At 45.9% G+C, this 22,626-nt stretch overlaps 1 protein-coding gene across 1 annotated transcript; it reads right to left on the bottom strand.

Annotated features, from left to right (window-relative positions):
- Positions 1-507: 507 nt before the first annotated feature.
- On the bottom strand, positions 508-19,455 carry Ahcy (adenosylhomocysteinase). The gene is made up of 10 exons (XM_005329915.5): positions 19,292-19,455; positions 12,483-12,673; positions 11,110-11,185; positions 9,483-9,632; positions 8,368-8,480; positions 7,553-7,760; positions 7,385-7,472; positions 7,168-7,285; positions 4,479-4,673; positions 508-1,382 (listed from the first exon to the last, which is right to left on the bottom strand). The coding sequence occupies exons 1-10, from the start codon at positions 19,317-19,319 to the stop codon at positions 1,251-1,253; spliced, it is 1,299 nt and encodes a 432-aa protein (XP_005329972.1). The 5' UTR covers positions 19,320-19,455; the 3' UTR covers positions 508-1,250.
- Positions 19,456-22,626: the final 3,171 nt, after the last annotated feature.

Here is a 22,626-nt window from a genome sequence, read left to right on the forward strand (position 1 = left end):
GGGGAGGGTTTTAGGAAAGCCACCCCTGAGTCTCCATTCTCATCTACAAAATTAGCTAAAAATATTACTAAGATTGTTGTGCCCCTGGCACACTAGTGTCAATAAGTAATAGCCCCCTCATGGTACACTGGATCAATCCAAAGAAAAGTGGAAATGGGGAAGAAAAAAATACAAACAGGTACACACACACATACACACACACACAGGAAAATGCAAACAGTGATTACAATTACAAATGGGTTAAATTCATCAATTAAATGACAGTCTCAGATTTGATTACAGAAATAGATTATTTATAAGACACATCTGAAAAGAGAATTCTGGGGCGGAGGGAGGGAGAAGAGTCCTCTCTTTACCAAACCTTTGAAGTCTAAGAACCTGCCTGCAGCCCTTACCATCCCACACTGAGTCAAACCCTGGTCTTCTCAATCTTCACCAGTACATGACTATAACCTCTACTTCAAGGCCTACAGTACTGGCAGTAGATTATATGATAAAGGCTCAAAATCCTTTTAGGCACCAAAATTTTATTTACCCACCTTCCTGCTTTCTTTTAACATTCGAAACAATATATAAACATCATAAACCAAAATTAATCTTTTTAACCCGGGGTTGTGGAGGAACTATCATGTTACAAAGTGGTGGCAGATTTATGCCTATTTGTGTTTTTCTGGCCTCTCTCAATCTCTGGCTGTGTCTTCTCTTGTCCTTTCTTGGCTGTCTTTTAACAGTCTATTCTAACCCCTGTGAAATGAGGGTTCTGAGGTTTGAGAAGGCCCACCATGAAGTAAATGAAGCTCTCGGGAAGATTCAAACTCCACAGTTCTTCTTTGTCCTTTGATATGGCTCCTTTTTATCTGTCATAGGCTGAAAAACCAGTGAACTGATAAACGAAGCACAGAGATCTTAGTTCACAGACCAGGTGAGGCCTGTATAAAGTGCATGGGCTTTGTGACCACCACTACCAACTTCCCCTCTAAGAAAGCACTGACTAATGAGCAGTATCACGACCCCTGAGCTCAAGGTTCCCTGTGGATATCTCCCCTGTATCTGCATCTTGACCAGGGTCTCTCAATTCCCCTTGGCACAGTTGGAATAATGAGGGATGCAGCACAGGCCAAATACTGAGTGCCCAGCCCCAGTGAATCGATGGGGGACATTGACAAAGTAATTTCAGAGAAGGCGCCATTTGTCTTGAGAAGTGGGGCCTGGACAGGCATAGCAGCTGGAAGGTGACAGGCAGTCCTGGCTCAGTAGCGATAGTGATCAGGCTTGAAGGGGCCATCGCGGGACATGCCCAGGTACTGGGCCTGCTTTTCAGTCAGCTTGGTCAGCTTCACATTAAGTTTGCTCAGGTGGGCTTCGGCCACTGCTTCATCCAGCTAGGGAAAAACAAAGAAAAACCTGGAATTAGTGCCATGTTCAGGGACCCTGCACTTGTATCGAGCTACCAAGAAAGGCAGAAACTGTTTAGTTGGGATATCTTCCAACAGAACACAATATACCTCATTCTATTCTCACAGCCAGCCTCAGTGGGTGTGTTGTTTTGGCTGCACATCTCCCCACCAAGTAGTCCCAGTGGGACCACTGATTATATCTCCTTCCTCATCTTCCACCAATTTAAGCAGCTAACTACAATGCTTCTCTGGAATTTGTCTTCGGTCCAGGACATATTTTCCATGAAAGATAGAGTCAGGGGATTCTGTTTACACTGCGATTCCTAAGCAGAGAAGGATAATCAATCTCAGTTCACCAGTAGCAAGTCTACTTGACAAGTGAAATGAATGTAGAGAAATCAAGATTCAAGACACAGAGAAAAACAGAACTATGGAGCTAGAGTGTCACTCAGTGGTAGAACACATGCTCAGCATGTACAAGGCCCTGGGTTCAATTCCCAGCAACCCCCCTACCCAAAACAATCAGAGATACGATGACACTGAATCTTAAATCCAGTGTGTGGATCTTAGACCCACCATACTGCCCAAACACTCCTTTTTCCTCATTAAACGGTTTCCTTTTTTGATTAAAATAGATCCATATGTGCAAGACCTAGAATTGGAAACCCAGAACCACAAAAATAAATAAATGAATTAATAAATAAATAACTAAATATATCCATACATTCTTTGATACTCCTTCCTTCAAGAGGAAGAACCTGAGAGCAGAGCACTTGCCTAGCATGCATGAGGCACTGGATTCGATTCTCAGCACCGCATATAAACAAGTAAATAAAATAAAGGTCCAACAACAACTTAAAAAAAAAAAAAAAAAAAAGAGGAAGAACCTAACCAGGCATGTTGATTCACACTGTAATCCCAGCTACTTGGGAGGCTGAAGCAGGAGGATGGCAAGTTTGTGGCCAGCCAGGGCAACACAATAAGACCTTGTCTCAAAAAAAAAAAAAAAAAGAAAAAGAAAAAGAAAAAGAGAGAGAGAAAGAAAAGAGAAAAAGAGATCCTAATTCTCCATCCCTTGAATGACTCAATTCAAATGAATAGAATAAAGCAGAAGTAATGAGTATGACTCTGGAGACAAGGTCATAAAAAGCAATGTGACTTCCTCCTTGCTCTCCCCTGGGTCACTCACTCAGGGAAGCCAGCTGCCATCTCATGAGGACATGCAAGCAGCTCTATGAAGAGACATAGGAGAGACAAACTGAGATCTCCCATCAACAGTGATGTGAAGGCAGATTTTTCAACCCAGTCAAGTCTTCAGATGTTTGCAGCCCTGGCAGAAATCTTAACTGTAACCTCTTGAAAATGATCTTCGGTCAAAACCAGAGAGCTAAGCTGATCTCAAACTCCTACCCACAAAAACAGAAATAAATGTTTATTGTTTTGTTTTGTGAGACAGCGCCTAACTACGTTTCCCAGGTTCAAGCAATCCTGCCTTCAGCTTCCCAAGTAACTGGGACTAAAGGTGCATGCCATGCACCTAGCTAAATGTTTATTGTTTTAAGCCAGTAAGTTTTGAGGTCAAATGCATGTAGCAATAGATAACACCCTGATTTGAACCAATTTCTATTACTGGCTACCAAAAGGATCCTAACTAATAAAACTGCCATCCTAACCAGGCATGGTGTTGTACACCTGTAATGCCAGTGACTCGGGAGACTGAGGAAGGAGAATCACAAGTTTGAGACCAACATCAGCAAATTAGTGAGCCCCTAAGCAACTTAGTGAGACCCTGAATCAAAATAAAAAATAAAAAGAGCTGGAGATATGGCTTAGTAGCAAAGCATCCCTGGGCTCAATCCCCAGTACCAAAAACACAAAACAAAACAAAAAACCAAAACCCTGCCACCTCTTTTTACAAATGAGAACGTCAAGGTTATAAAAGATGAAATGACTCACCCAAAGTCACACAGCTAGTGAATGACAAAGCTAGGATTTGAACATTTGGGAGCCATCTGGCTCCCAAAATGTGTATTAAGCATCTGAGCTAGAGCCTCCAGGGCAGTTTTGAAGAGATGGAGCAGAAAACAAGGGGGATGGAGACTGGAGTTATATAAGGCAAACCTCTAACTCTGACCAGTGCCAAAATGCATGAAAGGAGCCTGAAAAGAAGGTCAAGATGCTGTAGTTAAGAGAAGGGTCAATTCTGAGTGTGGCTGTCACTTTTCTCAGCTTCTAGCTCTGGATGGGGCCTCTCTCTTCCCCGAGGGCCCCAAGTCCCATCCCAAGATGGCACCACAACCTCTAATCACAGCCCAGCTCAGAAAGCTTTTACACTCCCAAGTGGTTTCACATCTACTATTTCACTGGAGTCTCATAAACATCCCTAAGAAGCAGGAAGGGCAGGGTTTATACTGGTATTTAACAGAAGAAGAAACTTAAGCCTAGAGAAAGTACTCTGAGTACCAACTAAATCATCTCTTTACTCGTCCCAGCCTAGCTCAGGATGATTTCATTTTCCCAGCAACCACATCAGAAGGCAAGTGTGCCACAATGGTTAAACAGACCCTACAACAAGCCTGAGGACCTGACAGGCTGCACAGAACTTTAAGGTCCTTCTGGGTAAAACATTTGGTCCAGTAGAACAGTGGCTCAGGGACATGAAGGGGAAGGAGTAGGCTGGTCCAGAGGGTACATGCTCCAGGCCAAGTAGATATTCTTCCTCAGTTGTCAGAACCAAGGAGTAGAAGGATGGTGTCAAGATCTATCACAGCCTCTCCAGCAGCCAAAGGCTGGAAGAACAAGAGCTACTCTTACTGGTTACCCAATAGGGAACCTGAGGATCAGACAGGGTAAGCCACTCTGGATGTACTATAAGGAGTCACTCCCCATAGGTTCCTCTGGGCCTCAGTGGGCCTGTCCTCTTTTGTCACATGGGGAGAATAATTTTAGCACTGTATAGAACCCTGTGGGGACCTCTAAGAGGGAAGGCAGACACTTTCCTTATAAATTCTAGCAAGCTCTGGGTGGGAAGCCCAGGATCAAACACATGACCCCTGGCTTAAGATGGAGGCAAGAACTCACCTTCTTGGGAAGGAAGTGAACCCCAACAGGGTACTTGTCTGAGTGGGTCCACAGCTCAATCTGTGCCAGCACCTGGTTGGTGAAGGAGTTGCTCATCACAAAACTAGGGTGGCCCATGGCACAACCCAGGTTGACCAGCCGGCCCTCAGCAAGCAGGATGATGCGGCGCCCATTCTTCAGCCAGTAGCGGTCCACCTGTAGGTCACCAGGGCAATAGTGAGGGCTGATGGAGCACTTCCCAGTCTACCCCTCCCTCCCACCCCACCTAGCAGGGGCCTGGAATGCACCAGAACAACTTCCACACAAGGCTGGCACACACAGTAAATAACTAATAGCCAATAACCTTACAGATCTGCTATGAAAATTTAGTAAGCTGCTACCTGTATAGCACTTGGCTTTACACGAGGCACCGAGTAAATGCAGCTAATATATGCCAGATACCCTGTACTAAGTCCTTTACATGCAACTACAACATGCCCTCCTAAAACAACCCTATGATTTAAGAACTACTATCATTTCCCTTTCACAGACAAAGAAACTGAAGTTTACAAGTGCCACCTGTCAGCCTTGACAGCCTGAGGATGTATCCCAGCTTTCAATCACCATTAGAAAGTTGAATGCAACTTAGAAAAGCTTAGTAAAGCTGAGTGCAAGGACACTCAACTTGAGCTGCATGTTGGAATCACATTGGGACCCTTAAAAATGGGGATGGCGGGCTCCACTCCCAGATTCCAGGCCACAAGGGTGTGTGTGTGTGTGTGTGTGTCTGCAGAGGTCAAGAACTCCTACTTCAGTGAATGAAAGAGAATTCCCAGTCTCAGTGCCCTCAATCTTCCACTTTTTCCAGGTATCTGAACACACAAAAATTTGCTTTCTCCATCCTCGTGGTACAGCAGTGGAGGTAAAGCCAGTGACCTAACTGCCACAAAATGGGTGCTGCACAACGGGGCTGTACAGAGCACAGGGGGACTGCCCACCACACAAGGAGCTGGCTAGGAAGTGGGTCCCTTGAGCTGGAGCTTAGAGAATGGCAAGGAAAAGGGCACTCCTCTGCTCCAAACAAAAGGAGCTGGCTAAAAAGGTAACCAGAAACAGGAGTGTGGTGCAATATTCAGGAAGAAGGGTCCAAGATGGCCCGAGGGTACAGGTTCTTAAGAGATGAAGTTGGGAAGGAGGCTGACAAACTGCAGGAATTCTGAGAGTGAGGACAGAGCCCAGCTTTGGAGGAGAGCTTGGAGAAGAGAGATCCATCACCCTAAAGTAAGCCCGGGATACCTTTGTAGAACATCTTTCTGGCTGCCAGGGAAGCAAGCCCTGCTGTGGCACCAGGCACTCTCAGCAGAAAGGAGGAGGCACCCTCCACCTAGCCAGGAACTGACACCGCAGGCTAGCACAGGACCTGCCCAAGGAGACCTCCCACAGGCAGAGGGCCCAGGAGTAGGGTGGGGCATGTGTGTGTGGTATGTCCATAGAGTCTTGCCTGCCCCTCAGAGGCTCGAGGCTCCTGACTGGTCTCATGGTGTGGCTCTGACTGGGCAGTCTTAGGGCTTTGGTCAACTCTGTGTCTACACGTTCTGTACAACATCTCAAAGACGAGGCACTAACTCAAAGAACTCCACAAACAGGCTTTCTCCTCTTAAAACTTAAAAAAAAATTTTTTTTTTTTTAACATGATCTCCAGGTGTGATGGGGCAGGCCTATAATCCCAGCAACTCGGGAGGCTGAGGCAGGAGGATCACAAATTCCAGGCCATGCTCAGCAATTTTGTGAGGCCCTCAGCAATTTAGAGACCCTGTATCAAAATAAAAAACAAAAAGGGCTAGGGATATAGCTCAGTGGTAAAGGGTCCCTGGGTTTAACCTCTGGTACAAAAAAAAAAAAAAGATCAACAACTTATATATACTCAAGGATTAATTACTAGGAGAGATTGCTCAGAGTTTGCTTAAGGGAAGGGAGTATGGCTCAGTGGCAGAGTGCATGCTTATCACACACAAGGCCCTAGGTCCAATCCCATATACACACATAAAATGAGCTTGCTTAACTTGAAAGCTCTTGATACACAAAGCGAAAGTATCTTCCAGAAACACATTACTTTATACTCAGAGAAAAAATAAAGCTACAATAAATATAAGCCAAATAATATTTCACACATCCCAAAGGAATTCATCTCTCGATGGCCCACTGCAAACCTGTCCTTTGACCAGTAAGCAGCCGACTTTTCACACAGCTGTTCCAGCCAGACTTTAGTCCATCATCCCCAACACTCTCCAAGAGTAAGCAGCCCACTTTTCACACAGCTATTCCAGCCTGAAACCCAGCATTCTTTTCAAATTCTTCCCCTAGTCTGACTCCAGTCTGTCATCCCCAACACTCTCCAAGAGTGCTGGTTGCCAAGCCTCTGCAGGGTTTTGAGAGCACCCTCTCAAAGCCTCCCCTGCCCCCATGCCCGTTTCCATGCTCCACACAGTAGCAGCATGAGTACAGCAACCTCATGATGTACACAGTTCACCTACCTAATATGGTTAAGGATTCTGGCTGCCCTCAGGATCAAATCTGCCATCTCATTTCTAGCTCTGAAACCAGGCTCTTTCCCACACCCCTGCTGGCAACAGCCTCCTAACTGCTCTCCTTGGGGGACAGCCCACAAGCAGGTGGGCTCAGTCCTCCACTGCAGGTGCCGGCCTCTCACCTGGGGCTTGATGTTCACCTTCTCCACAGCATTCTCATTGAGCCACTTCACATCAATCTCCACATCAAAGTGCCCAATGTTACACACGATGGCATCATCCTTCATCTGCTCAAAGTGCCTGTCAGGGAGCCCAAGCCCACAGGAGACCATCAGAGACAAAGAGCATTCACGAGTCTACACCCCTCCTTTGCTCCCCAAGATGCCCACCGGCACCTACCGGCCCAGGATGATGTCCACACAGCCTGTGGTAGTGACAAAGATGTTGCCCTCCTTGCAAGCCTCGTCCATGGTAGTCACCTCATACCCTGTGGAGACAGTAGCCATGGGTTATCCAGGAGGGCCTTGTCTCTCCCCTGGCCCCAGTGTCGACCCCACCTTATCATACCTTCCATGGCAGCCTGGAGCGCATTGATAGGGTCAATCTCGGTAATGATGACACGAGCCCCAAAGCCCCTCAGGGCCTGGGCACAGCCCTTGCCCACGTCACCATAGCCGGCTACCACTGCCACCTTGCCCGCAATCATCACATCCGTGGCCCGTTTGATGCCATCTATGAGGGACTCCCGGCAGCCATAGAGGTTGTCAAATTTACTCTGAAAAGAGACAGGGCAGGGATGATGGGGACAAACAAGGTCTTGGGGATAGGCTTCAGAATTGTTCCACAGGGCCCCAAGCCTCAGGCCCACTCAGCACCTCGGCCTGGCTGAACCCCTCTGGGACTCCTCCTGACCATCCATGTCCAACATGCCCCTCACCCTAATCAGCTCCAAGACCTTCTCCCTAGTCTTTCCTCCTGGTCCAAAAGCCTTCTAGGCATCCATCACTAGGGGAGACTGCTGGATCAAAGAACTGGGTTAATTTTAAAGCTCGTGACAGCCAATGTTTCAAGACAATGCTCTTGAAACCCAGGTCTGAGGCCCACTGTGCAGTTTTTTCCTTCTTTAATATACTCGTTACCCTTGGTCTATACCCCTTTCCCCCTCAGACGAGGGCTTCATGTCCCTGGTCTGCAGCCTTTCTGGGTAGGCTTCTTCAGGATGATGATAACATGGGTCTGAAAATCCCTCAGGGTCTGGGAACAGCCCTTGCCCATGTCACTATAGCCTGCTACCACTGCGCACAATCATCACATCTGTGGCTCACTGATGCCATCTGTGAAGGACTCTCTAAGCTGGAGCTGGCACTGCCCCAAGGGCTCACCTTGGTGACAGAGTCATTGACATTGATGGCCGGAACCTTCAGTATCCCATTGGCCATCATCTTATATAGATTGTGGACCCCAGTTGTGGTCTCCTCAGAGATGCCTCGGATGCCTGAACAAAAGGGAAAGAATATCAGAGACCAGCTCTGACTCACCTAAATTCCCCATCTTTATCCCATAATGCTATTCATCTTTCAGGGTTCCCAGCTCCGTGACTGACAGTACAGTCCACCCAATCACCCAGGACAACAGAAGGGAGGAGCCACGGGGAATCCATCACCAGGCCAGATGATTCCACCTCCCAGCTTCTCCCAACCTTTCCATTCTCACTGCTATTATCACTTTTTCTTCTTCTGGTTTTATTTATTTATTTTTGGTACCAGGGATTAAACCCAGGAGTGCTTAACCACTGAGCCACATCCCCATCCCTTAAGTTGCTTAAGGTCTCGCTAATTTGCTGAGGCTGGCTTTGATTTTGACAATCCTCCTGCCTCAGTCTCCCAGGTCACTAGGATTATAGGCATGTGCCACCACACCCAAATGATTGTGGCTGCCATCATTTCTCACCTAGTCTTCCTGCCACAGTTCATCCTCCATAAAGCAGTTATAGCCACTTTTTTCATGTGTATTTTAACAGAAATCTCAAATCCCTCCAATTATTTCCTTTTCTCCCAGGGTTAAGCCAAAATTTCTTATAGCATTTTTAGGTCACACCTGGCCTTCAACTAAAGCTCCACATCACGGAATATTCCCTAAGGAAGGCTCCCTCCATCCATTGCAGCCATGCTAGCTTCCTATTTACTTAACAGTCACTCCTTTCCTGCCTCAGGGCCTTTGCACTCTCCATATACCACTCCCCAGATACTCTCCTCCCCACTCTGCTTTTAACAAAGCTGGCTCCTTCCCAGCTATTCTCAGTCTTGGCATTATGCCAGCCCTTGGGCTATCAACTCAGCCAGCAACCTCAGCCACCCAGCCCCATGTCGTTGGCAGAAATCCAGAGGCCAGGCCCCAGCCTGTCTGCCTGCAAGAGTCTCATGTCCTCCTATCTTCCACAGAATCTGGGCATTTTTCCAGGCCTCGGGCACCCAGCCCACCCCCTGGCCCTGCTCACCTGACAGAAGCTGTGGGTACTTCGTGTGGATGAGGTTAGTAAGGTCTCCACCGTCGTCCAGAATCATATTGAGGGGCCCATCCTTGAAGTACAGTGTCTGCTCGATGCACCACAGGTACTCTTCGTCTGTTTCACCCTTCCAGGCATACACTGGAGGGTGAGTGGCACATCAGGGCCTGACCTTCCCCATAGGCACCTCTGCTCAAGGGAACTGCCCAGGAAGAGCCAATGCTACCTCCTTCCTAATTTCCATGCCCAGCCACTTCCAGCCCTGAGAACCCAGCAGGGGTACAAACACAACTTGGAACAGGAGAGATCTGAGTTCAAATCCTGGCTCTGCCACTTACCAGCTATATAACCTTGAGCTAATCACCTCACTTCTCTGAGCCTCAGTTTCCTCCTCTGTATATGGGACTCACAACAATACAGATTAAATGAGACAGAGGCCAAGTATTGCCCCACAGGTACAAGTATGTGGAAATTGTTTCCTTTCTCATCCCCTTCTGCCTAAGCCCCAAGGACTGGGTATCAACCCACACAGACCAGAGCTCCCACCCATAGTGAGACCTCCTACTCAGTGGGAACCACATGGCTGGATCCAGACATTGTTCTGTTCTGAAAGGTCTTAAGGGCACAGCAGCCTCTGTGGTAGGTAGTCTCAGGGAATGTCTGGCCAAAAAATTACTAATAGCAGCTACTACAAATGAAGCACTTTCTCTGTGCCAGACATTACTCTATCGCTTTATACTGCATCTCATTTTTCCTTACAGAAGCCCTGCGGGGCAGGCGTTACCACTGTCACCACTTACACCCAGAGAGAGGCTAAGATGTGCCTGTATCATGTAGCATGGTATCCCAGAGAGGCACAGAACCCAGAGCTATTGAGGGCCAGCTGTGTTCCTCCCATCATATGGAGTAACAAGGACACAGGTGTGGGGTTCCCAGGAAATTACTGTGAGCAAAGGACATAGGCCAAGCAGGGCCGGCTGCCTTTTCTCACAACTAGAGAATATAATGGTCTTGAAAATAAGGCCTTTCATGGGGTCATGGAACCCAGTCAAGGCTGAGACCTGTGGGACATGCCCATTTAATCCCAGACAGTCTATGAAGAAGCCCTCTTCATCTCATCTGTGGCTGATCAGAAGGAATCTTGAATGCCTACTTAATCACCATCAGATCTAACTACTCCCTCCTCTTAATGCAGACATGTGCCCTTCTCCAGCAGTTCATGAGAAAGTCCTTCTTCTTTAGACCTGGTCCTTCCTAGCCCCTTACACTACCATATCTCTGCAGTGGACCTCTGGGCTCTTTTTCTGGCCTCTCCCTCCCCAGTTCTTTGGAAACAAATCCACATCCTTCCTTTAAGGAACTTCCTTTCCTCTATATCATGTGGCTCCCAATCATAAGATCCTGCCCATCCTAGTCACAAGCTTAACATGGCTTAATAAGCACTTCCCCAGGATTTTAGATGATAGTAAAACAAAGCAACTCTTTCCTATGGGTCACCAGGCTAGGATCCTCTGCCCTGCTGTAAGAAGCCTGTTGCTCTAGGGGTCAATGAAACAAACGGGGAGAAGAGGAGTCCGTTCATGCATTCCCACATGCCCCAGGAGCAAGTAGGCCTCACCTGGAATGCCAGCCTTGGCAATGGCAGCTGCTGCATGGTCCTGAGTGGAGAAGATGTTACAGCTAGACCACCGCACCTAGAAGGGTCGGCAAAACAAGGCTGTGGGTCACTGATGGTCAGAAGCACCAGGGTCATGGGCAGGAAGAAGGAAAAGCCCTGGTTGTAGATGTGAGAAGCTGGGGACCACAGTCCAGCCAGTGCCACAACCAAACACTGAGTGAGTGGATGGGAGCCACAGCACAGACAAGATGCAGCTCTGGTAGAAGGGAAAGGGCTGAAGCAAAGAGACAAGTAAAGAGGCCACTGAAGAAAAGTCCATAGGAAACACAGTGGGAACCCTGGAGGTGACGAGCTGTCATGTGTCCAGGTTTCCTGAACTGAGAGAATCTGGAAGGCTGGGGTTGCCACTTACTGACATGGGGAAGACTCCAGGAAGAGCAGAAGGCTAAAAATCGAGTTTGTTCAAAAATTTGAGATATGTACCTGATCTCCAAGTGGAAAAGACACATTAGAACCAGAAGGTATAAGATTGGAATTCCAGAAGTTCAGCCTAAATACAGGTATTTGGGTGTCATCACCATACAGACAGTATTTAGTCATAAAATCTGACCACCAAGACTGAATGTGGCCCAGGATGGTGACGCACACCTGTAATCCCAGCAGCTCAGGAGGCTGAGGCAGGAGGATCGCAAGTTCAAAGTCAGCCTCAGCAACTCAGTGAGACCCTGTCTCTAAATAAATTATAAAAAGAGCCAGGGATGTGGCTCAGTGGTTAAATACCCCTGGGTTCAATCCCTGGTACCAAAAAAAAAAAAAAAAAAAAGAGATCGAATGTGAAGAAAAAAGAAGAGGGCTAAGGACTGAGCCCTAGAGTAGTCTGTTGGTTTTGGCTGCCTGGCACTGCCTTGCTCACCTTTGGAAACCACCTTGCACCCCGACTCACTGAGATCTTGAATAAACTGTCAATCATTGGTACACATGACCCAGACTGAATCAATCAAAGCACTCCAATCTTCTGGAAAGCATGATTGGTCCAGGGCAGGCACATGACCATAGTAGGGACAATGAAAGGCAGTCCTTAGAATACTAAATAGGACTTTGAGGTTGAGATTTTCCTACTAGAGCTCTAAGCCAGGAAGGTGTGTTGAGCTCAGACAGAAGCTATCTTTCTGGTCACAGAGAAAATCTGTAGAACGTTCACCACGAGGGTGGCAGCACTGGGAAAGGGAAAACTCAAGTGATAGGGAGGAGAGACCCTGCTGGCCCAAAGTTGGCCCCACACCTGGACTTCCCACTCCTGTAGAGTCTTCTTCCCTGGCGGAACCCAGAGAGGGGAAGGGACTCACCCAGGGTCACACAGCAGTGGGTCTTACCTCAGCACCCAGGGCGACAAGAGTCTCAATGAGGACAGCAGTCTCTACTGTCATGTGCAGGCACCCTGCAATGCGGGCGCCCTTCAGTGGCTTGGAGGCTGAGTACATCTCCCGCATGCGCATCAGGCCAGGCATCTCATTCTCTGCAATGTCCAGGGCCTTGCGTCCCCAGGCAGCCAGGCCAATGTCCGCTGCAGGGGCAAGATGAATGGGAGTCCCATAAGCCACTTCCTCCCACCAACCACGAAGCATGAGCACAGTGTAAAGACCCGATCCATATATGGGCCCCAAACCCTTGGGCTTGTCTATGTGTCACTGCATTCTCTCATTTAGTAACTATGTATGCAACTGGGTAGCCTAAAGAGAAAAACATGGTACCTGTTTAAGTGCAGCTTACTGTCTTGTAGAGAATACATTTAATCAAAGAATCACCCAGATACACCAAAGTTACAACACAGAAGTACCCCTTCAAAAAAGATCTATCACCTCCCACCACCCTTCCTTTCTACTGTCACCTCCAGGTCACTCATTCCCTAAATATTTTTAGCTCCATTTCCTCTCCATGTTATGACTTTTGGTGATTCAACATTCAAATATTATCCAACATCTTGGACTTGATACAGTTCCTTGAGCTCTGTGGCAACATGAAAATGCTTCCTCCCCGCTCCTGATGTTTCCACATGGAGGGAATTCATCAGTATAAATAACATTTTCTGTCCCAAGGAAGGTGGATTGGCTTGTCTGATTAATAAATATGAGAGGATGGGCTGGGATTGTGGCTCAGTGGTAGACTGCTTGCCTCACATGTGTGAGGCACTGGGTTCAATTCTCAGCACTACATATAAATAAATGAATAAAATAAGGTCCATCAACCCTAAAAAAAAAAAAAAAATTAAAGTCAGCTAAAAAAATAAATGAATGTGAGATGAATAAACTGGGCATGCTCAGTTTGGCTCTCCCTTCTTTTTGCAAGCAAGCACCTACCTGCCCACCTGCAGGAATCAGGTATTCTCAGCTGCCTTGACTGTGACTGGTGGGTAAGCAGGGTTCAGTTAGCAGGATCATTTGGCTTTTACAATAAGCTACACCTCTGGCTTTGATGTTATCAGTAATAAATAGTTTATTTTGGTCTTTAGCTGACACCTCAAATGTCTCAAATTTTGCCAATTCTCAAGCAGGAAAGGATACTATTATAAGTTCTGTCACTGTCTCATTGCTTAGGGCCTCACCAAGATGCTAAGGCTGGCCTTGAACATGCAATCCTCCTGTCTCAGCCTCCCAAGTTGCTGAAATTACAGGTGTGTACCCCTACCCCAGCACTTTTTCTAATTTTATTTTGAGACAGAGTCTTATTAAATTGGCCACTCAGGTTGGCCTTAAACTTGCAATCCTCTTGTCTCAGCCTCCCAAATTGCTGGGATTACAGACCTGCACCAGTGTGCCCAATTGACTCTAGAGAGCTTAATAATAAATAACAAAACTGAATCATTCTGCTTCCTATTGAACCTTTAAACAAGAAGGGTTGCAGGTCTAGTTCAATAGTAGGCACATGCAAGACCCTGGGTTCAATCCAGCACCAGAATAGTGTCAGAGGTGAAATACTCCACCCCCATGGAAGTCACCACTCCTGCTGCACCTTGAGATCTCACTTCCTACCACTCCCCTTGCCCACCCCCCCAAACACCCCCCCCCCCCCGGGAGGACAGACACTGAAGATGATAGCTCTCTCTTGGAAATCTGGATTTCAAGCAACCAACTCTGGTCATGTCCCAACTTTCCAATTCTTTCCTTCTTGCCCCAACTTCAACAAGATGGCAACCAGTCAGGTAAGAACTTCTTCCTTCCCCAGCTTAGGATTTCAATCTCCATCCCTCTGCCCTCTTTCCTCTGAGAACTCACTTGGCAAAACTCCCACCCTGGTGAAACCCAACCCTCTGCTGCACCTAAGCCAGTGACCCAGAAGGAGAATCAACCACACCAAGAGGCCTTATTACTAAGATCATAAATCTAAAGGGACAAGCACATTCCAGCAATCATTTAATATTTTCCTAGTAAATTTACTTTTCTTTTCAACTTTTCCCAAACCTCCAATACCTCTCCCCATTAACTAATAACCTCATTTGACAATTCATTAAGAATTCAGGGGGCTGGGGATATAGCTCAGTTGGTAAAGTGCTTGCCTTACATGCACAAGGCCCTGGGTTCAATCCCCAGCACCAACAACAACAACAAAAAACTGGGGTTGGGGTTGTGGCTCAGTGGTAGAGCTCTCACCTAGCACATGTGAGGCCCTGGGTTCAATCCTCAGCACCACATAAAAAACTAACTAAGTAAAATAAAGGTATTGTGTCCAACTACAACAGAGAAAGAAAGGAAGGAAGGAAAAAAGAAATCCCAGCAACTTAGCAACTTAGGATGATCTCAGCAGGCAGGATGAGCCCAAGTTTGAGGCCAGCCTTGACAACTTAGCGGGCTTCTGTCTCAAAATTTAAAAAAAAAAAAGGGCTGAAGTTGTGGCTCAGTGGTAGAGTGCTTGCCTAGCATGCGTGAGGCACTGGGTTCAATCCTCAGCACCACATAAAAATAAACAACAACAACTATATATATATATATATATATATATATATATATATATATATATATATATATATTAAAGATACACACAGGAGATGGACCCCATTGGTTAAATGCTCCTGAGTTCAATCCCCAATACCAAAAAAAAAAAAAAAAAAAAGTGTCCAAAGACCAGCCTGATCCCCAATAGGGAACTTTTTTTTTTTTTTTTTGATACTGAGGATTGAACCTGGGGTGCTTAACCACTGAGCCACATCCCCCATCCTGTTTTACATTTTGTTTAGAGACAGGGTCTCACTGAGTTACTAAGTGCCTCGCTAAATTGCTGAGGCTGGCTTTGAACTCGCAATCCTCCAGTCTCAGTCTCCTGGGCCTCTGGAGCGGTGGGGATTACAGGCAAGCGCCACTGCAATGACTCAGAAATCCTTTCTTTATTTGGCTTCTGGTTCTCCTCCTCCTCCTTCCTTCCTGGCTCCTCTTGAACTAATAGACTCAAATATTTGGAAGCCCTCAGGGCTCCAAACATCTCCCTCTTTCTAATTCTTGCCAGGTGAACTCTTGTAGCCTTAGGGTTTTGAATTCCTTCTCTAGGGAAAGGACTCCCCTGAACTTGAGACTTTTATAATGCAGCTGCCTATTCAGCATCTCCACTTGAATGTCCAACTGGATCTATTATGTATCAAGTGTGAGCTCCTTGTCCACACACCCTTCTCATTTTAGGTAATGAAACCACCATCCAGTCAGCCACTCTGACCAATATTTACAAGATTTCTTATTTCCATTTTCACCTCCATCAGCATGTTTTTGGCTCAACATCCCCAAAAATAATCAACCCAATCAGAGCTTACCACCCTTGTTTAAACTGTCACTTCTCAGACACTGGTCACCCCACTCCCACATACCATGCTCCCCACAGCAGCCAAAAGGGAAGCTTTCAAAATCTTAAGTTATATGACCTCCAATAGTAAAGAATACTATTCTACCAAAATAATGAATAACACAAAAATCTCTCATGACTTCCCCTAACCTATGAATAAAATCCTAACTCCTCACCTGGCCTTCAGGGCCTTACCTGACCCTCTCCCCAACCATCACCTTCTTCTCTCTTTCACTAAGGGCTCAGCCACACAGACCTTGACTGTCTTCAGAAAAGCTCATTCCCACCTCAGGGCTTTAATTCCAGCAGTTGTTAGCCTAAAAATTTACTCCCCAAGTACTGATGTAGTACCTGGCACTCTGGTGCTCAAAAAAACCTGGAAACAGGAAAGAAGAGGGTAAATTCCTGCTGGAGGAACAGAAAGTGGGTCAGGGTGACTCAAACAAAGATGGGAAACCTATAAGGTTTAAAGGAACATATCATTCAAAACCACATTTTTCTTTTGAAAAGACCCCACACATTGGCTGCTGCACAGATCTGTGGAGCAAGAAACCCAGAGAGACTTGTGAGGTAGGAGAACAAATATAAAACAGTGACAACATTACATTATCTGTATGCATGTCTGTCCCACCTACCTGTCCTTGGGTCACCTTTGCATCTCTAGTGCCCAGCAGACCCTGGCACAGAGGAGTCAGCAGATGTTTATCTATTGTTAGAAATGAATGAAAAGCACATGCCTGTAGTCCCAGCTGCTTGGGAGGCTAAGGCAGGAGGATGGAAGATTCAAAGCCAATCTCAGCAACTTAGTGAGGCTGTAAGCAACCTAATGAAATTCAGTCTCAGAATAAAAACAAAAGAGCTGAGGATGTGGCTCAGTTGTTAAGAACCCTTGGGTTCAATCCCTGGTACCAAAAAAAAAAAATGAACAACAGAAGATTCAGGGGCTGGGATTGTGGCTCATTGGCAGAATGCGCTTGCTTAGCTTAGCATGTGTGAGTCACTGGGTTCAATCCTCAGCACCACATAAAAAAATAAATAAAAAGTTATTGTGTCCATCTACAACTAAAAAAAAAAAAAGAAAAGAAAAGGAAAAGAAAAAAGAACACATTCAGGAAAGGGGGCTGGCACTGGCCAGAGGTGGCAAAAAAAAAAACAAAACTCAGAACCTAGTCCAACTCCTAGCATTTTACCAATGAGGAAAAAGCCCAGACAGGAGTTTGCCACAGGTTCCATAGCCAGTCAATGGCAAAGGTGGGTCTGGTGGCCAGACAAAGATAGACCCTTCACAAGGCCCTGCAATAGGTGACAATGGGTTCTGTGCTATCCCACCTACTTTATTACCATCTGTCCCTCAACCTAAAAATAATACTTTCGATGATGTCCTCATGTTAAACTGTGCTAGCCATAGAGTTTTCCATGGAACCCTCAACTTCAAGGGTGCAGAAGGGGCTGGAGCTCCAAGTTCTGGGGCTTTTGGTACCCTGGGGAGCTGAGGACCTGCAGAAGTTGCAGGAACACAAGAGGAACAGTAAGACCCTTGCTAAACCTCTCCTTCTTCATCTATAGAGTGAGGATAACCATCCCTAACCTTGCTGTGTGCTCTGAGGATTACACAAAATGCTAAACCGGTAAAATCTGCAGATTTTGACAGAGGCTTCTTTCCTCCATTCTTACATAACCAAGACCCCCCATTCCACATCCACCCTTATGTTCACCCACACAACTCAATGCCCTCTACCCTGACCCTCCACAGTATGACAAAGTCCCTATTCTAGCCATTCCACTAATGTGACCTTGCCTTTCTGGGCTACAGCGTCATCATCCACACAATGTGGGCAATAGTCTTCTCTGATGAACGATTTCAACAGAATATTTACAAGTTTCTTCCTCTGTACAATGGGATAATGTCCACTTCTAAAAAGATTTTGTAATCACAAATCACCAGATACAAATATATTGGTATCTTTCTCCACTTTAAGGGGGTCCTTTTTTGGTGGGAGGGGATACTGGGAATTTAACCCAGGGGCAATTTTATCATAACCAGCCCCTTTTTTTTTTTAAATTCATTATTTTTGAGTCAGGGTCTCAGGTGCTTGGGGCCTAGCTAAATTACTGGTGCTGGCCTTGAACATGCAATCCTCCTGTCCTAGCCTCCAGAGCTACTGAGATTATCACAGTGCCCACCTCATCCAATTAATGGTGTCTTTTTTAATTGAAAATTTTTTCTTTTTAATTGAAATTTAATTTTTTAAAATTTATTTTTTAATTACAATAAAATGCACATATTTGAGGTATGTAATCTGATCAGTTTTGACATGTAACATACTCAATATAAAAAGCATTTCCATTACAAAAAATGGTGCAGAGTTAATGGTGCCTTAAAGTTACTTAAAGTAACTTTACTTTTAAAGCTGCTAATCAACTTGAACAGATTCTTGGTAAAAATTTAATAAGGTTGTTCCAAGTGTGTTCACTGGTACACAGTGGTGAAATGGGTGGGCTCAGAGGTCTAGATACCCTGGTTCAAATCCTGCTCCATCACTTTCCAGCTGTAAAACTGTAGACAAGTGACCTTTAGGATCCATCTTAAAGCAAAAATAGTCCCTCAACTATTCTTGAGAGCTATGAGAATAAGATGGGTTAATCTAGAATAAAGCTAGAAGGTAGTGTCCATGCCACAGTTAAACGCTCAGTGAAGGTTTGATCAGCCTTCTGGTCCGTGGGGAAGAGGGAGAATTTTTCCAAACTCTCTAAATTTTATTCGTGATTCTCTGCACGATGGTCCCTGTTGGGCAGGTCCCACAGGTTGAAGAACTAGCCCTAAGTTCCCGGTGAGCGGATCAGTGCGGCCTCAGGCTCCCTTTCCAGGCCTCTCTTCACAAGCGGGTGCCCTCGCCTTCCCTATAGGAGGCCAGGAAAAAGGTGAGCCCTTGCCTGGGACCACTCAGTTGGCCAAAAGGCAGGATCTGGTTGCCTAGGCAGGTTGCAGCGGGGGCCACTAGTTCCAGGCCGCGGCCAGGTGCACTTTCTGCACCCACCTAGCCGCTGGAAGCGGAACGCGCCACCAGATGGGCGCTGGTAGCCCGCGCGGCGTCGCAGGGCATGCCGGAACTTGTAGTCCGCGGCTGCCTCCCAAGACCCGCTCGTCGCGATGGGAGAACTCCAGCCCCCAAGCGGCCCTGCGCTCAGAAGCGCGCGGAGACTGTGATTCAAGGGGCTTCGGGCCGCCCGGGGCGGCCCCGCGGCAGTCTTACGGCTGCTGACCCAACAAGCTCCGGGTCAGACCGGCGGCCACCATCCCGCACAAACCCTCGGCACGCACAGAGTAGTCGCAGCAGGCTGCAGTCCTGGAACTCACCGACTTTGTAGGGCAGTTTGTCAGACATGCTGGCGGCGCTTCCGCTCGCAGTGATGGACACAGGCAAAGGGGGCTGGGCCTTGGGCTGAGAACCGGCACCTGGCGGGAGGCGCGCGTTAGAGATCTGCGTGTGGCGCCGTCTTCTTTAAATATCTTCCTCTTACTTGCATATTCATGAGTCCCGAGGGCTGAGTCGTCCGGGGCGGGGCCCAGCGCACGGGGGCGGGGCCGTGACAGACTTCGATCCCTGCGGAGAAAAGTACACGCTTTATCAGGTGCGGCCCTTAGACCTCTGGCACCAAGGAGAGCGGCCTGAGAACCAGCCAAGGCCGTTCTTTGTCTCATTGGTTCAGCCAGCATATCCGATGTTAAAAACAAACAAACCTTTGGAATACTTACCTCCTGATGCCCATGAGTAGGTTTCTCTGGGCCATTAGGAATGGAATATCCATGTATCTCGAGCTTTCCTAGATATTGCCCATTCCTTTCCAAGGTGGTTTTATTATTTACCCTTCCACTCTAGTGTTCAGGCTGGTCACTCTACATCCCTATTACCACTTGTCATCGTCTGACATAAATTTTTGTTGAAACTGATGGGAATGAAAATGTATCTCCTTATGGTTTTAATTAGCCACCTGAAGATCCTGTAACAACCATCAAGAAGTTCTCCAGCCTGCTGAGATGATGCATGCCTTTAATCCCAGCGATTTGAGGCTGAGGCAGGAGGATCATAAATTCAAAGCCAGCCTCAACAACCTCGCTAGGACTTGGGCAATTAAATGAGACCCTGTCTCAAAAAAGGGGCGGGAGTCTCTGAGGTAGCTGTTTTTTTTACCACTCCCAGTGGTAAAGTGCTCCTGGGTTCAATCCCCAATACCAAAAATAGAAAAGAAAGATTTTCCCACTCCACTCAGGCACCTCTGCCCATCTCCATTTCTCCTACTTCCACCCTTCCCCTCCCCTTTCTTCACCTTCTCAAACTTTTTCAGAGTTTGTCCCTACTCTAGGTTGGCACCTTTTCATCGCCCAATCAGTCAAACTGCATGGCTTCCAAACCCAGATCTTATATGAAACTCCTTCAGCCAAGGTTCAGGGAATCTGACGTAATCCGACCAATGTTGCCTCAGCCTGCATCTCAGCCCACCTCTTGACTTCTAATTACTCTACTCCTACTCTTCTTTCTCTTTACCTGGTCTTATCAGCAACTTCCTCCCTCTTCTCCTCCAACATCTTCCAGGGTTAATGGTTTTTATTTTTATTTATTTATTTATTTTTAAATGCAGTGCTGAGGATCAAACTCAGGGCCTCATTCCTGCTAGGCAACTGCTCCACTACTGAGCTTCGTACTCAACATAATGATCCTTTTACCCCTTCCTGGCCCATCTCACCCACACTTAGGGCAGCTGTGACCACTTCCATCTGGTTGATCTGTGTGTCCATGGAATAAAACATTTCCTTATCCCAGAGGTCATCTGTTTCCTTTCTCAATCGCAAGCCCTTCCTCTGTCTCTCTGGAATTACCCTACAGTGAGTTTTGACACCATTCATTCATTCATTTATTTTGGTATGAGAGATTGAATCCAGGGGCACTTAACCACTGAGCCACATCCCAGTCTTTTACCTACTTTTTAGAGACAGGGTCTTGTTTAATTGCTAGGGCCTCACTAGATAGCCTCAGCATTGGGGTTCTAGGCATGTGCCACTCCACCCAGCTTATTTTCTTTTCTTTTCTTTTTTTTTTTTTTAGAGAGAGAGATTTTTTGAGAGAGAGAGAGAGAGAGAGAGAGAGAGAGAGAGAATTTTAATATTTATTTTTTAGTTTTCGTTGGAAACAGCATCTTTGTATGTGGTGCTGAGGATCAAACCCGGGCCGCACGCATGCCAGGCGAGTTCGCTACCGCTTGAGCCACATCCCCAGCCCTTATTTTATTTTCTTAATGAGTTTTACTAGGTATATGACAAACAGTATATCCCTAAACAATACACTGTTTCATATTAACTGCTTTTTGCCTTTGGAAAAATGAAGTTATACTGTATATATTTTTCTAAAAACTGTGCTTTCCTCTCTCAACATTGTTTTTGAGGTCATTCATATAGATTCTATAGCTGTTGCTCATTTATTTCCATCTTTATATAGCAAATTGAATGAATATATCATAATCTATTTATTCTATTATTGATGGACATTGGGCTGTTCCAATTTCTTACTACCACAAATAATACTTTGCTAACATTCTTATGTAAAAATGTATAGTTCTAGGAATTGAATTGTTCAGGTCCAACTTTCCTAGATAACATGAAGCTGTTTTCATGAGGCCATTGCACCAATCTATACTCCCACCATAAGTAGATAAAAATTTTTGATATCATTTCTGTGTCCTTACCTGCTCTTCCTATTATCAAATTTTTATTTTATGCATATCTGGTGGGTGGGAAATGGTATCTCATTGTGGTTTTAATTTGCATTTCTTTGATTACTCTTGAGGTTGAGCATCTCTTTATTTTATAACCCATCTGGGTTTCTCTGTCTATAAAAGTTCCAGTCAAGTTTTTACCCATTTAAAATAGGTGATTTTTTTTCCTTTAATCTATTAGGAATTCTTTAAATATTCTGCAGACTAGTCTCTTGCTAATTATATGTGTTGCAAAAATCTTCTACAGGCTTGTGATTGATTTGATCTTCTCACCCTCCCTAGACTGTTTTGTTTTGGATTTTGGTTTTTGAAGTATGGAGGATTGAACCAAGGGGTGCTCTGCCAACTTGTAGCTCCAAAATTATATGGATGTGTGTGTTTAGGACAGCCAAGACACTCTTTAAGAAGAACAAAATTGGGGATTTCCCCTATCAGATGTTATGATTTATAATAAAGCTCCAGTAATTCTGACAGTGTAGACTTGGTGTAGACTAATGCACTCCCAACCCTTTTTTATTTTTTATTTTGAGATAACATTTCATTGCCAAGGCTGGCCTTGAACTTGCAATCCTCCTGCCTCAGTCTCCTGAGTATCTGAGATTAGAGGCATTTGCTGCCATACCTGGCCCCATGTTGTTTTTTTCGATGAATAGAAAATCTTATTTTTAATGTACCAATCTTTTCCTTTAAGAGTCATTGGGGGGCTAGGGATGTAGCTCAGTTGGTAGAGTGCTTGCCTTGCAAGCCTAAGGCCCTGGGTTCAATCCCCAGCACCACCACCAAAACAAAAGAAAATTAGTGGGAATTTTTAAACTTATTTTAGAAAGCTGATTTATCAGCCAGTCACAGTGACACACACCTGGAATCCCAGCTACTCAGAAGACTGAGAGCAGGAGAACAACAAGTTTGAGTTTAGACTCA

The sequence above is a fragment of the Ictidomys tridecemlineatus genome, chromosome 5 (assembly GCF_052094955.1).
Source record: "Ictidomys tridecemlineatus isolate mIctTri1 chromosome 5, mIctTri1.hap1, whole genome shotgun sequence".
Classification (NCBI taxonomy): Eukaryota; Metazoa; Chordata; class Mammalia; order Rodentia; family Sciuridae; genus Ictidomys; species Ictidomys tridecemlineatus.

Excerpts from the sequence above, each read along its gene's own strand:
- Ahcy (XM_005329915.5), bottom strand. The coding sequence starts at position 19,319 with ATGTCTGACAAACTGCCCTACAAAGTCG. Across the intron at positions 11,186-12,482 it reads TTGTCGCCCTGGGTGCTGAG|GTGCGGTGGTCTAGCTGTAA; the intron begins GTAAGACCCACT and ends CGACCCTTCTAG. Across the intron at positions 1,383-4,478 it reads TTCACTTCCTTCCCAAGAAG|CTGGATGAAGCAGTGGCCGA; the intron begins GTGAGTTCTTGC and ends GTTTTTCCCTAG.